General features: G+C 47.2%; 1 protein-coding gene across 1 annotated transcript; it reads right to left on the minus strand.

The window, feature by feature from the left end:
- Positions 1–1,922: 1,922 nt before the first annotated feature.
- Positions 1,923–14,150, minus strand: LOC143638833 (nuclear RNA export factor 2-like). The gene is made up of 20 exons (XM_077106759.1): positions 14,056–14,150; positions 13,689–13,842; positions 13,325–13,408; positions 13,107–13,211; positions 12,910–12,990; positions 12,708–12,777; positions 9,761–9,849; positions 9,534–9,641; positions 9,239–9,348; positions 7,724–7,760; positions 7,275–7,343; positions 7,134–7,189; positions 6,886–6,993; positions 6,693–6,751; positions 6,454–6,566; positions 6,317–6,359; positions 5,662–5,734; positions 4,732–4,914; positions 2,095–2,155; positions 1,923–1,967 (listed from the first exon to the last, which is right to left on the minus strand). The coding sequence occupies exons 1-20, from the start codon at positions 14,094–14,096 to the stop codon at positions 1,923–1,925; spliced, it is 1,689 nt and encodes a 562-aa protein (XP_076962874.1). The 5' UTR covers positions 14,097–14,150.
- Positions 14,151–14,511: the final 361 nt, after the last annotated feature.

The raw sequence follows: 14,511 nt of genomic DNA on the forward strand, positions 1-14,511 counted from the left end.
TAGGTTGGTTCCACAGTTTAACTATTGTGAATTGTGCTGCTATAAACATTGATGTGGCTGTGTCCCTGTAGTATGCTGTTTTTAAGTCCTTTGGGTATATATAGACTGAGGAATGGGATAGCTGGGTCAAATGGTGGTTCCATTCTCAATTTTCCAAGAAATCTCCATGCTGATTTCCATATTGGCTGTACCAATTTGCAGTCCCACCAGCAGTGTATGAGTATGCCATTCTGACTGGAGTGAGATGAAACCTCAAAGTGGTTTTGATTTGCATTTCTCTAATTGCTAGGGATGATGAACATTTTTTCTGTATTTGTTGATTGATTGTACATCATCTTCTGAGAAGTGTCTGTTCAGGTCCTTGGCCCATTTGTTGATTGGGTTATTTCTTTTTTTGGTGCTTAGCTTTTTGAGTTCTTTTATATACCCTAGAGATTAGAGCTCTATCTGATTGTGAGGGGTAAAGATTTGCTCCCAAGATATAACCTCTCTATTCACCTAACATATTGTTTCCTTTTCCTGAGAAGAAACTTTTTAGTTTGAGTCATATGGTAGTTTTGTTTTAATTTTTTAAAGAAAACTCAATAGTATTTTCCATTATGGCTGGAAGAATTTATATTCCAACCAGCAGGGTAAGTGTTCCCTTTTATCCACATTGTCTTGTTATTTTCATAAAAGCCATCAAAATAAGTATATATCTCATAATAGTTTTAAATTGTATTTCCCTAACAATTAGTGATGTTGTGCACATTAACCATGAAATGAGATTTTGGGCTACTGCTGTTGTCATATGGAAGTAAAAATGAGTGTCTGAAACGACTAAAGAACATGGACATATCCCCGTGGCTCAGGGGGTTGAGGCAGGAGGATCACAAGTTCAAAACCAGCCTCAGTAATTTGGCGAGGATTAGAGCAACTTAGTGATAACTTGTATCAAAATAAAAATGAAAATAAATATAATAGGATATAAAAAAATACTGGGGATGTAGATAAGTGGCAAAGTGTCCATGGGTTCAATCAATGGTAGAAAAAAGAGGTCATAGATATGGAGGAACTTCTTCCAATTCTGTGAAGGATGTGCTGGGCATCCTGAATGGACTACTCCTTCCACACCAACTGTAGGTGCTAACAGATGATTCCTAGGAGAGCTAGCCTAAGAGGAGAGGGTGGGATAGGCATGTGGGGTAGACAAACAGAAGCTAGGGCAGAGATGCAGAGAGGCCCGATTCCTATTCAGCTGTGCAAAAACAAAAAACAAACAAAAAAAAAACAAAGCTGAACCTGGTATGGTGTATGAAAATCTAAAAATATTAGGAAAGAGAAGTAAAATACGTCAGCCTTCAAGTACCTCCCTATTTTGCTTTGTTCCATGCCTCAATCACTCCTTGTTTCCACAGCCCCCAATACCAGAAAGCATCCCTTGAGAAGCCCCCATTGTGTCAGGTCACATGGCTGCTTCTGCAGGCCTCCGGGGAGAGCATCTCACAGTCTCACAATCTCCAAATGCCAATCACTAGAAGTAGCATGTGTCTTTTCTCATGAGGATTTAGTCACAAACTGTCTTGGAGCAAGCCTGATGGATCTGCTTAAGAACAGCCAGGGTCTACGGGATGGGAGCGGAGGTGCACAGGGCCTTTCAGTCCTGGCCCTGTTGGCTCAAGCCTGCATCAGGAGAGAAGAAACCCAGGACACACAGCACACAACATGCAATATCACGCTTTATTGTAAAGATAAACAGCCATTTTTGGTGGGGAAAACACACATAACAACTAGCCATTTGGGAGGTTATGTTACCTGGCCTACAAGTTAACTCTGACCTCTTAGTCAGCCAGACCTGCAACCCCAGCGATGAGCGTGGACTTAAGTTGGTGACAGAAAACTACGATGTACATGAAGAGGAAGATGGCATCCAAGGGCTCCTTTCAGGACATCTGTTTGAAGGCCTCCCCTGGTATCTTTCCCTGGTTCTGGAGGGAAGGGGTCAGGATGTCAGAAGAGGCAGGTGCCCCATGTTCCATTCCTAGGCCACATGGTCTCTACCTTCCCAATGGCCTAGAGACATCATCTTTCACCCACTTGATCCCCAGGCCTCACCTGGAGCATAGTGAAGACCTGACCAGCTCTGATGTAGTTCCATTGGTTGTCCTCCAGGCACCTGCAGTGGGACAAGAACAGGTGGTCTCCATTACTACTACAGGACAGAAACGCTGGCCACAAAATGCCACCTCTTAACCTACGCTGCTCTTTTTCTGGGATGCACGTGCCAGAATGAGGACCACTGTAATGATGAAGAAAGATGTTGTGAAAATGAAAATGTCTGTCATGAACATTCATGCTCACCCAAATTCAAAGCAGAAAAATAGGGGTGTTCAAAAGCATAAAGGAGCTCGATCATACTGATAAAGAAAAGATGCTCAAGAAAATAACAAATTGAAATTCAAAGAGGAAGACTGGCCAATTGTGTCTGAATTGAGATATCAGATATACACTGCAGCACTTACTTTTTTAAGGTACACAATTTCAGTGGTCATGTAGCACAGTCATAAGATTGTGCAGCCATGCCACCTACCCGATTCCAAGAGCTTTATATCACTCCCCATTTTCCCTGGCGACCACTATTCTGCTTTTTGTCTCTATGGCTTTGCCTATCCTGGACATTTCATATAAGCGGAACTATACAATATGTGGCCTTTTGTGACTGTTTTCTTCACATAGCATGATGTTGTCAGGATTCATCTTTGACATAGCATGTATCAGCATTATGTCCTTCTTAACGATTGAATGATATTCCGCTAGATGAATGTACCTCATTTACCTATGCGTTCATCAGCAAGAAGGCATCTGAGCTGTTTCTACTTTCTGGCCAATACAAACAATTCTGCTACAAACATTTGAGTAAAATTTTTTTGAGTTCACGTTTTTATTGCTCATGGTATATATACTTAGGAGTGGGATTACCAGGCTATACAGTAACTCCGTGTTTAACTATCTGAGGAACTGCCAAAATGTTTCCCCCAGAGACTGTTCCATTTTATATTCCCACCAGTATAATGGGAGATTTCCAATTTCCCCACATCTTCAGCCACACTTGTTCACTTTCATTTTATTAATTAAAGCCATCCTAGTGGATGTGAAGAGCCAACTCATTATGGCTTTGCTTGGCATTTCCCTACTGACTAATGATGATGAGAGATTCTTCAAGGGCTCTGTGGCCATGTGTGCATCTTCTTTGGAGAAATGCCTCGTAAAGTCCTCTCCCCATTTTCCCTGGGATGTTTGTCTTTTTATGGTGGAGTTTTAAGAAACGTTCATGTGTTGCCAGATGTGTGGACTGCAAAACTGTCTCTCATTCTCATTCTGTCAGTTGTCTTTGCACTTTCTTGAAAGAATCCAATGATGTACAAAAGCTTTTAGATTCTATGAACTCTAGGAAGTCCAATTTACCTAGTCTTCTTTGGTTCCTTGAGCTTCTGCTGTGTACCTAAGAAATAGTTTCCTAATTCAAGGTCATGATGATTTATACCCATGTTTTCTTCTTTGGGTTGTATATCTGTGGCTCTTTAAGTCCTTCATCACTTTCAGCCACTGTTTGCTTACAGTGTGACTTGGGTGTGTGGGTCAAAATTCATGGCTTTGCAAGTGGACATCCAGTCATCCTGGTGCCCCTTGTTCAAGACTTTTTGATTTTATACCCCCATGGCACTTTTTCCAACAGCCCAGATGATAGACAATTGGACCATAAATGTAAAGGTGCATTAGGTAGACTCTCAGTTCTTTTCCATAGAGTCATGTTTGTCTGTATGCTGGTACCACAAGGTCTTGATTGCTACAGCTTTGTAGCAGGTTTTGAAGTTGGTAAGTGTGAGTCTCCTAACATTGTTCTTTTCCTTTGAAACTATTCTGGCTATCCTGCATCTGCTGCATTTCCATATAAACACTAGGATCACCTTGTCAACTCCTACAAAGGAGCCATCGGGGATTTTGGTAGGGGTTGTGTTGAATCTGAAGATTCCTCTGGACAGCACTGGCACCTTACTGACATTACGTCTTCCACCGTGGGAACATGAGGTGTCTTTCCCCTTACTTACATCTTCTTTACTTTTGTCTTCAGCCATGCCTTGCCAAAGATTTCAGCACATGTGATTTTACTTTCTTTGATTACATTTGCTCCTAAGTGTTTTACCCCTTTTAAAAATATTTTTTAGTTAGTTGTATATGATCACAATTTCTCTCTCTCTCTCTCTCTCTCTCTCTCTCTCTCTCTCTCTCTTTCTTTCTTTCTTGTATGTGGTGCCAAGGGTTGAACCCAGTGTCTCACCCGTGCTAGGCAAGCACTCTACCACTGAGCTACAGCCCCAGCCTTGTTTTACCCTTTTTGATGCTATTGTAAATGGGCTTGTTTTCTTAATTTCATTTTGGATTGTTTACTGCAAGTACATAGAAATACCCATAAAATTTGTGCATTGATGTTGAATACTTGCTGAACTTGTATATTTGTTCTAGTGGCTTGTCATGATGGGTTCTTTTGGACTCTTCATATGGAAGGTGATGACATTTGAGCATTATACTATTTTTGATATACTTTACATACATCAGTAAAAAAAGTGTGCTACCTTTTTCATGGGCCCACTTTTACTGTGCAACAAATACCCACAGGTTTTTCCCCAAAATATCCTGGGAGTTTCCATTATTCACTCCCCTGCCCCACTCACATTTATACCCAACACTCACTTCTGAGACCACTCAAGTTTCATCCCAGACTGGATGGAGAAAGCCTGCACAGTTTCTTGCTGCTCTTGGGAGAGGGTGGACATGAAGCTGGAGCAGTGTGTGGGCATGGGGATGGAGAAGGCACTTTGGATCTCACCAGGGCTGGCATCCCTCACAAGCAGCTGGTCGTTTACGATGCACAGGCTGGAGAGAGAAAAAAATAACAAACACTCCCTGAAACAACTGGCCAGGCAGATAACCCCACACTGCCTACCTCCTTAACCACTGCCACGCAGCATCTGGATTCCTCCAATATCCCTACTATAGCTGCCTCCCAGATTCCTAGGCTCCTACCCATAGTGCCCACCTTTGGAGAGATTCTGTACCAGCTTCACTGGTTTTGTAGATTTTTTTGCGGGGTGGGGGGGTGGTACTGGGAATTGAACTCAGGGGTACTCAACCACTGAGCCACATCCCCAGCCCTATTTTGTATTGTTTTTGTTAGACACAGGGTCTCACTGAGTTACTTAGCACCTCGCTTTTGCTGAGGTTGGCTTTGAACTCGTGATCTTCTTGCCTCAGCCTCCCAAGCTGCTGGGATTACAGGCATGTGCCGCCACGCCCAGTGGACTTGTAGATTTAACCCCAATGCATTTTCTCCTACACAGCAGCCCCAGAGCCTGGGTACTCTTGTCCCCATTTTCAGAGGAAGACAGACTTACCGAAAGGTCAAGTAACTTGGACCAAGGACATAGTGAGTGTTGGGATCAGGAAGAGAACTGTCATTCCCAGTTAAAAGCCCTTAGTCTTAACCACTAGGCTGGGCTGCTCATTGGATCTACCTGTTGGTCTTCCACTATGTGGAGAATATCCTGACGACTCTGCCACCACATTCCTATACCACTGGTCCCAGGCTGAGAATGGTGCTCTCACCCACCCCATAGCACTCACCTGGAATTGCTGCCAGGAGTAGCAACGAAGGTCCGGGTAAAGGCATGAACACATCCCTGAGACTTTCCTTCCACTTCAAGGACAACAAACAACACTCCCTTGGAGTTGCACATGCTTTACACATGATCAAACAGCATCCCCCAGTCGGGCTCTTCCACTGGAGGAGGCCAGACCCAGACAATTGTTCACTTGGAGTCAGGAGGGCATGCCAGGAATGGGGAAGACAACTGGAACAATCCACTCCCAGCGATAGGGCCCCTACCACATGTTGGGCCCTGTGAAAACCACTTCAAAAGTTCACTTGATGTTCATCTCACATCTGCCCAAGAGATGGGTTCTACTAGCCCCATTTTAAAAATGGCAAAAAAGAGAGGTCAAGTAGTTGGTCCAAGGCCACAGAGTAAGGACCTGGGAGGAGAGCCATGGAACCCCACAGCCTATGTCCCTAACACACACCGGAGCTGTGGGGCAGACAGGCACGGACCACGTTCAGACCAGGATGCTTTGTGGGCAGAGTGGGAGCACCGAGGGAAGAGCCCCCAGGGAAGAACAGGAAGGAAAGGCCCAGAATCAGGGAAGCTGGGGGAGTTCTGAGAGGGTGCCTACCCAGGGGAGGGAGCAGCAGGCGATCTGAGGGGGTTGTATAGACACTCACCTTCCTTGAACAAACCATTCACAGAGAAGCAGAGCATTGTTTCCTGAAAGGGGGCAATGCAGGAACTCAGGATCTGCTTAACCTCCTCCCCACCTCCAGCTTTCTGGTCCCACCCCAGGGAGGAAGCAGGTGCTCACCGTCTGGAACCACATGTCCACCACAAAGGAGCTGAGGTCATGCCGAGTCTTGGGCAGTACGCAGAGGGTATCCAAGATGTCGCGTTTTGTGTGCTTCTGTTGCTTCCACTGGTCTGTAGAGGACAGGAGAAGCAAAGATGGGGGGGGGGGCTGCCACACCCTTGCCCTTGACCCCCGTGACTCACCCTTTGACACCCCCTTATGCTGCCGCTGCCCAGTCTTCCCCATCGCACACTTACAGGAATTCCTGAGCTTCCTCATATTCTTGCTATCCTTGACGAATTTGCACAAGCTGTTCCTAGGAGAAAAAGAGGAGCAAAGGATCGTGGTCCAGTCAGTGCCGGTGTGGCAAGGAGCTGGCCTGTGTCTGCGGGGATGTGGGGGAAGTCACAGTGCCCCAGACCAGGGTCAGAGCTGATCACAGATACTCACTGGGCTGAGTCCTTAGGATGGAAGGGAATGGTCAGAGAGAAGCATGCCTTGCTGTGGTAAGCACTGAGGAGACCCTCTCGATCTCCGTGGTCATAGATCAAGTAATACCTGTGAGGGAGCAAAGAGGACAGGCTAACTCTGTGGCTGAGGGCCCAGAGGAGACCAGAAAACTCCTATGTGCAGACCTGTGCTACGGTAGTCCACACTGTCCCAGGCCTCCCCTTCCTCAAGGTCTCAGGGGAACTTACTCTTGCAGGAATTGCAGAACTAGATTCTTTAGGGTCTCAGTTCCTTTAGAGTCTTCCTGGAATTAAAAGGTCATTTTAGTCTCTGTGGTGGCTAAAGCCTACCCTGCAACACCCCCATCTCTTTTGGTGCTTCTTTCTCACCGTGCAGGGTTTTATTAACTTGGGGGCATCAAGGTCGACGACAATTGGTGTGGGTAACTCCTGGCCATCCTTGAGAAGGGAAGAGGAAGTCAGCAGTGCAGCTCAGGGTGGTGGCACTGCAAGAGCAAGGAGTTGAACAGGCCCAAGGGGCCAGAGGCCACGTATAAAATAAATAGGCCCTGGAAAATCCATGGGTGAGATCACACTTGGTGTCTGCATCATGAGCTCTTGGAAATCTCTACCAGTATACGCACCCTGTGAGTGGGTGTGTATGGGTGTGTGCACGTGTGTTCTCCCTAGGGAAAATGTCCATGCCATGGAGAATCCATGCCCTTTAAGAAAGATGAGGGTCTGGTGCACATGTAATCTAGGCAAGGCCCACAAGGCCTGGGGCCAGCGGGGAGGTCAGGTATGTGAGTAAGGAGACAAGACCGGAAGTGCGTACTTACCAGGCGTAACAAATTGGGGAAACAATCCTGGACAGCACTGTGCAAATGAAAAATCTAATGAAGTGAGGTGACAGTGGAGGGTTGTGCACACTCTCTCCCTCTTGCTCTCCTCCCTCTCCTTCCCCCTAGGTACCTCCCATCTACACTGGCCTGACCCCCTCCTCCAGGGCCCACCCTGCCTCCCTTACCTTCTTCCAGGTCCCCCCATGGAAGGCTCTGAAGGGAGCAGGGAATGGGGTGGGAGACCAGGGCTCTGCTACTGTGCCGGGTGTCCAGCCTTCCGTGGGGCATGGCCTGGCCACACCAAGACCAGATCATACTCTCGCCTCCCAGGATAGGATGCTGGGTGGGGTGGGGGTTTGGTGAGTGAGGCAGGCAGGGGAAGGCAGGGGTATGGCCACAGAAAGGGAGTGAAGGTAGGGGAGGGAGAGATGGGGAAAGAGGAAGCAAAGCAAAGGGAAGGGGAAGATGCTGCCCCCTGGTGCTGGAGGTCAAGGTGGAAGTGAGAAGAAACCAGCTGCCCTACTGCAGCCCATTCCTTCACCTGCCCCTGGCTGACCCTGCGGCCCCAGGCAGGAATGCAAACATGTACCTGCTGGGCTGGGGCCCACAGGATGCAGGTTCAGCCTCTGTCTCCTCTGTGGGCCCAGAGGGGGCCAGGTATGGGAAAAGGAGCTGCCCCCAGGGGAGGTGTCATTCCCAGCACCAGTAGTGAGGAATCAGGCACCAGCTCAGCATGTGACAGAGGGTCTGTGGTCCCCTCTAATGAGCACCAGGTTCCCTCATGGTGGTCCCTGAGTACCTGTGCCTGTCTGAACCAGTGTCTTGCCCAAGGAAGCATCTTGACTTGGGCTACCCAGGGCTGCTCTGAGGGACCAGGTTGGATGTGGGATGTGGAGTGGGGGAGGGAGCAGCAGTGCCCCTGAGCGGCCTGTGCTCCCGCCGCCTCCTCCTCCTCCTGCCCCTCCTTTGCTCTCTGCCTTCCCCTCCTGTCTTGGGAAGGCCTCTGCTCGCTGGCAGTGGCCCACCTCTGGCTCCTTGACTCAGGGAACCCAAGTTTCTCCCCAAGGAGGAAACAGTTTCCACCAATGGCCTAGAGGAACAGATGTTGAGATGGTAGCCACCCAGGGCCCGGGCCCTCAGCACGGGGCGTGAAATCTCTCCTTGTCAGCCTGGGATAGGAAGGGGGGCCTTTTTGGAACATGAGAAGAAGGGCCACTCATAGGACAGGGAGGGAAGCCCAGCCCCATCTTCGGAGGGCTTGCTGGAGGAGGCCAGTGCAGAGGGGCGGGAAACACACCCCAGTCCAGCTGAAAAAGGGGAGCAGGTCGCAAGAAGGAAAGCAGACCTGTGGGCACAGCTGAGGGACACAGACAGAGGAGAGGGCGTGGCCTGTGATCCTTCCAGAGGGCCAAGGTTGCATCCTCCTGCAGAGGTGGACTTCAGGGGGAGCTCAGGCTCCCAGGAGGCAAAGGTCCCCAGGAAGGGTGACAGGTGTTACCAGGCATTATCTACCTTACATAAGCAGACTGGTCTGGGAAGTCACTGCACAGAGGGTTCCCTTCTAGCCACAGCTCTTCCAGCTCCATCCCTTTCAGCTTCTCCAACTCCTTGGAGGTCCTCAGCTGAGAAAGATGGGGGGGGGAACCGGTTAAGGAGACCCAGGGAGAGAGGGACACCTGGGAACCTGCACCCAGACTCTGGGACCCTCACTCCAGTTGCCTTTGTCTGCCTCCTGCCAGCACCCTGCTGTGCACTACCAGCCACCCTCAATGCAATTTTTTTTTTTCATCTGGCTCTCTCTTCTCACCTCATTTTTGGAGAGGTTCAGGATCCTGACATGGGGGGCTTTCTCTACAATGTCAGACAGGCCATCCAGCCGGTACAGTTTGTTGTTTCGTAAGTTCAGGGACAGCATCTTGGGGGAGGAAGCATAAGAGTGATGGGGACTTTCTAGCACCTGGTGGGCACATCTGCCCTAAATGCCATCCCTTCCACCCCTCTATCTAAATACCGGCCCTGGGCCTAAGGTCTCACCTCTGGGAAATTCCTTTCAATGATCTGCAGGGTAGCAAACATGCAGTTTCTTCGATTCAGGATCATGTCAATGTCACGGCCCACCAGGTCTTTGGGAAGCCAAGACAAGGGAATCAGAAGGGTAAGAGGGGTCCAGCTGGATCAGTGCCAGCACAAACCCTCCCCACATACGAATGAAGAAGAAAGAAAGAAGAAGAAGAAGAAGAAGAAGAAGAGCTCAAACTATCCCAATTTGTTGACGACATGATTCTATATTTAGAAGACCCCCAAAACTCTACTGGTAGGCTCCTGGAACTCATAAACAAATTCAGCAAAGTAGCAGTGTTTAAAATCAACACCAATAAATCAATCATATTCTATACACCAAGGATATTGGCTGAAAGAGAAATCATGCATACTATCCCCGTTACAACAGCCTCAGAAAAAATAAATAAATAAAATGTGTGGGAATCAACCTAATAAAAGCGGCGAAAGATCCCTATAACGAAAACTACAGAATTTGCTAATGAAAGAAATTGAATTAGACCTCAGAAAATGGGAAGATCTCCCATGTTCCTGGATAGGCAGAATCAATATTATCAAAACGGCCAAAAGCATTATCCAGTTTTAATGCAATTCCTATAAAGATCTCAATGACGTTCTTCACAGAAATAGAAAAACAATCATGAAATTCATTTGGAAAAACAAGAGGCCCAGAATAGCCAAAGCAATCCTTAGCATGAAAAGTGACACAGGAGGCATCACAGTAGCAGACATTAAATAATACCAAGGAGTTATAGTAATAAAAACAGTATGGTATTGTCATCAAAACAGACATGAAGACCAATGGAACAGAATAGAAGACACAGAGACACACCCACATAATATAGTTATCTCATCCTAGACAAAGGCACCATTAACTTACATTGGAGAAAGGATAGCCTCTTTAAGGAGTGGTGCTGAGAAAATGAGAAATCCATATGTAATAGAACGAAATTGAACCCCTCTCTCTCACCGTGCAAAAGACTCAACTCTAAGTGGATCGAGGACATAGGCGTTAGACCAGAGACCCTGCACTTACAAATGGAAAAAGTAAGCCCAAGTCTCCAACATTTCAACATGTCAGTCCTCAAGAAGACTCCAAAAGCGCAAGGAGTAAAATCAAGAATCAACAAATGGGATAGTATCGAGTGGAAAAGCTTTTTCACAGCACAGGAAACAATCAAGAACGTGTTGTACAGAGATCCTACAGACGGGGAGAAAATCTTCACCACCAGTACCTCAGGTAAGGCGTTAATTTCCACAGTATACAAACAACTCAGAAAACTTACTGAAGTGGCACCCCCTTTCTCCACAGAAAAGCCCTCTTCACCATGGCTGATTTTAGGACTGTCAGCAAAAGAGTCTCTGAGAAAGAGTCCAGTGTAGATAAACTTCCTATTTTCGTGTCGCCCTGTTTACTTGGCCACTGGCCGAGAAGATACCAGCACTCCAGGTGCTGGGCACCCCCTTACTAGTTTTCACAAACGTATCCAGTATAGTACTTTGAAGAAATGTGCAAACAAGGCCTCTGGCCTTGAGCTGGGCTTCACAGAGATGACTACATTTTTAAGGTAAGTTACAATTGGGCTCCATGGTAACAGCTGGCAGAGGGAGGAAAGAAAGGGGAGATGAAGCTCTCCTCTTCTCAAGTGTTGTCCTTGAAGAGTTAACTTGCCCAGAACAGTGAAAGAAAAAAGCTGCTATTATGTGAACTTCTGCAGACTGTGAACTTCTGAGCTCCTCCCCTTACACACTGGGTATAAAACTCTGAAACTCCCTGAACTCAGGGTTCAGGGGATTGATTGATTACAGCAAAAGCTGTGCCCTCTGAACCTGGCTGCAGCCAAATAAAACTGTTTCCTGCTATCTTCGGTGCCTTGCCTCGTTTGTCCCTACAACATTACCACACGAAAAATAAATAAACCAATGCATAAATGGGCAAAGGAACTGAACAAACACTTTACAGAAGAAGAAATATGAATGCTCAAAAGGTATATGAAAACGCGTCCAACATCTATAGCAATTAGAGAAATGCAAATCAAAACTGCACCGAGATTCTATCTCCCTCCAGTCAGAATGGCAATTATCAAGAATGCAAGTAACTATAAATGTTAGCGAGGATGTGGGGAGAAATGTACTCTCATACATTGCTGGTGGGACCGCAGATTCGCGCAACCACTATGGAAAGTGGTACGGAGAGTCCTTAGAAACCTTGGAATGGAACCACCATGTGACTCAGTTATCACACTCCTTGATTTATACCTGAAGTTCTTAAAATTGTTAATAGCATACTACAGCGACAAAGCCACATCCATGTTTATAGCAGCTCAACTCACAACAGCTAAGCTATGGAAGGAACCTAGGTGTCCTTCAACGGATGAACGGATAAAGAATTAAACATGGTATATATACACAATGGAATATTACTCAGCCATACAGAATGAAATTATGGCATTTGCCCGTGAATGGATGGAACTGAAGAATATGATGCTAAGTGAAGTAAGCCAATCCCCCTCCAAAAACAAAGGCCGAATGTCATCTTTGATTTCTGGATGCTAACCGCAAATAAGGGAGGTTGGAAGGGGAACAATAGAAATCCCCTGGATTAGACCAAGGGAAACAAAGGGAAGGGAGTGGGGAGCGGAAAAGGAAAGACAGTAGAATTAATAGGACATAACTTCCCTAGCCTTGTATTCGTATACATAACCAAGATAACTCCACATCCTGTATGACCACAAGAGTGGCATCCTAAGTAGAATAAGTTATACTCTATGTACGTATAATCTGCTAAAATGCGTTCTACTCTCATATGTATAATTTAAAAGAGCAAATAAGAAAAACCCTCCCCAAGCTGAATCCCTACCTCCTCGTCCCAGGAAAACCCCTCTGCCCTCACCTGCCCTAGAATTACCGTGGTCAGTAATACCTGGATCAAATCGGAGCTTCTGGAGGTCGAGAGCTTGCTGGGAGACATCATATCGTTTTCTCATGGTCAACTGCAGAGGCAGAGATGGAGAAAGTGGCTCTGAGGCTGTGTTGGGGCGTGGTGACAAGAGCCATCGTGTCAGGAGGTGAGAGCAGGTAGGATCCGGGGAGTGGGCACACAGCATGCCTTGAATCTGCACTACCTTTAGCTGCTCCACTTGTTCTGCTGAGAACTTATTCTGCACAGAGTAGGGTACAGCAGAAGGGCTGACTAAGACCAATATCTGTGGGAAGGAGAGCTAAGGTCAACAACAGGCCCAGTAATCCCAAAGATGACAACCAGCCCCTAGTCCATCCTCCCTCTCCAAGACACGGTACAGGGACAGCCCCTAGCACACACCTTTACATCATTGTCATCGCAAATCTTGTAGCTGACATCCTTCAATGCAGAGGCCGTGCCTGCATCCTGGACAAAGAACCGGGCCCGATTTCTGATGTAGTGGAACTACACAGGCAGTGAGGGCAGAAGCAATGGTATCACATGACAATGGCCTCTGCTGAGCCAGGCCTCTCCCCCTCCCCTGTGCCCACTCAGCTGGCTTCACCATCCTCTCTTACATCGACCGGGGTGAAGGGGACACTGCAATGGCCCTGGATTGAATTCATTAGCCATGCCTTGTCATACTTTCTCCCATATGGAATCTAAGGATAAAAAGAAAGAGTCAGAGCGGAGGAGACAGCAAGGAATTAGGATGGAGGACAGACCCAGCCAAGTGCTATTTTCTTGCCTAGCATTAAAAGACTTCTAAAGCATGAGTCCATGTTTCTGCACTCAATACTGATTTCCAGAATCCCCTTTCTTTCCATTCAGAAGCTCTCCTGCAAGTGGAGGTGTGCGTTTAACGGATGCTGTTTAATGTCATTTTCCTTCTTGCAGGTTCCAGAAGAGCCTACTTAATGCAGACCTTTCCAAGACACTCACTGTCACTTTGAACCATCTCCTCTTCACTCCATCTCGTATCTCCTTCCCCATTTCTCTCCCTCGAGTCTTTTTCTCTCTCCACAGAGTCACATGGGTAGGCTCTTCATCATGCCATTTCCCTCTCCTGTGGTCATGGTGGGCTGAATAAGGTGTGCTGGTGAAGGGGGAGAAGAAGGTTTCCATCAATGCTTAGGAAGGCTTCTACACCCCCGCCCCTCCTCCCTGATGCCAGGGTGAGAATGAGGACTGCTCTACCAGGATATGCCTCATCCACTGTTCTTCAGTTTTCCAGTGAGAGAAGAAAAGGAAGGCCACACAGAGTGGTCCAGGGGCTGCTGCCCACAACCCAGGCTGCCTGGTCACTTACTACCTGACTTGGGATTCACCATGGACATCCCTCATCCCCATGTTCCCATTATCCTCCTGGAGGGATGAAGGTGGAAGCTCATACCCAGTATGCTCATAATGAAGCTTCCTCCTGCCAGAGTTGCTCCAGGACACACTCCCACATCTCTTCCTTCCTTGAAGGGCACTGCATTTGTCCCTGTATTCTGAAACTGGGAACAAAAACACAGGTATAAAGACACATCAATGGTCCACTTACGATGTACCGCATCTTGGGCTAACACAGAGGAAGGACAAGCAAAGTGTCAGCCTGCCCCAAGAAACAATCACACACACCCCCCAAAGCAAACTCCTCTGTCTGTCCAGATAAGAGCGCTTTATCTCACAGGTGATGCAATTAGAGGAGACACTGTGGAAGAGGAAGCAACTCTGTTGGACCTTTTACTACATGGAGCAGGACTGAAAAGGATCAGGGGCA

Source organism: Callospermophilus lateralis, chromosome X (assembly GCF_048772815.1).
Source record: "Callospermophilus lateralis isolate mCalLat2 chromosome X, mCalLat2.hap1, whole genome shotgun sequence".
NCBI classification, from domain to species: Eukaryota; Metazoa; Chordata; class Mammalia; order Rodentia; family Sciuridae; genus Callospermophilus; species Callospermophilus lateralis.

Coding starts and splice junctions, on each gene's coding strand:
- LOC143638833 (XM_077106759.1), bottom strand. CDS start 14,096: ATGGGGATGAGGGATGTCCATGGTGAATCCCAAGTCAGGTA. Junction 7,190..7,274: donor AGTTAATAAAACCCTGCACG/GTGAGAAAGAAG, acceptor TTTTAATTCCAG/GAAGACTCTAAAGGAACTGA. Junction 4,915..5,661: donor ACTCCTGGCAGCAATTCCAG/GTGAGTGCTATG, acceptor TTCTCTCTCCAG/CCTGTGCATCGTAAACGACC.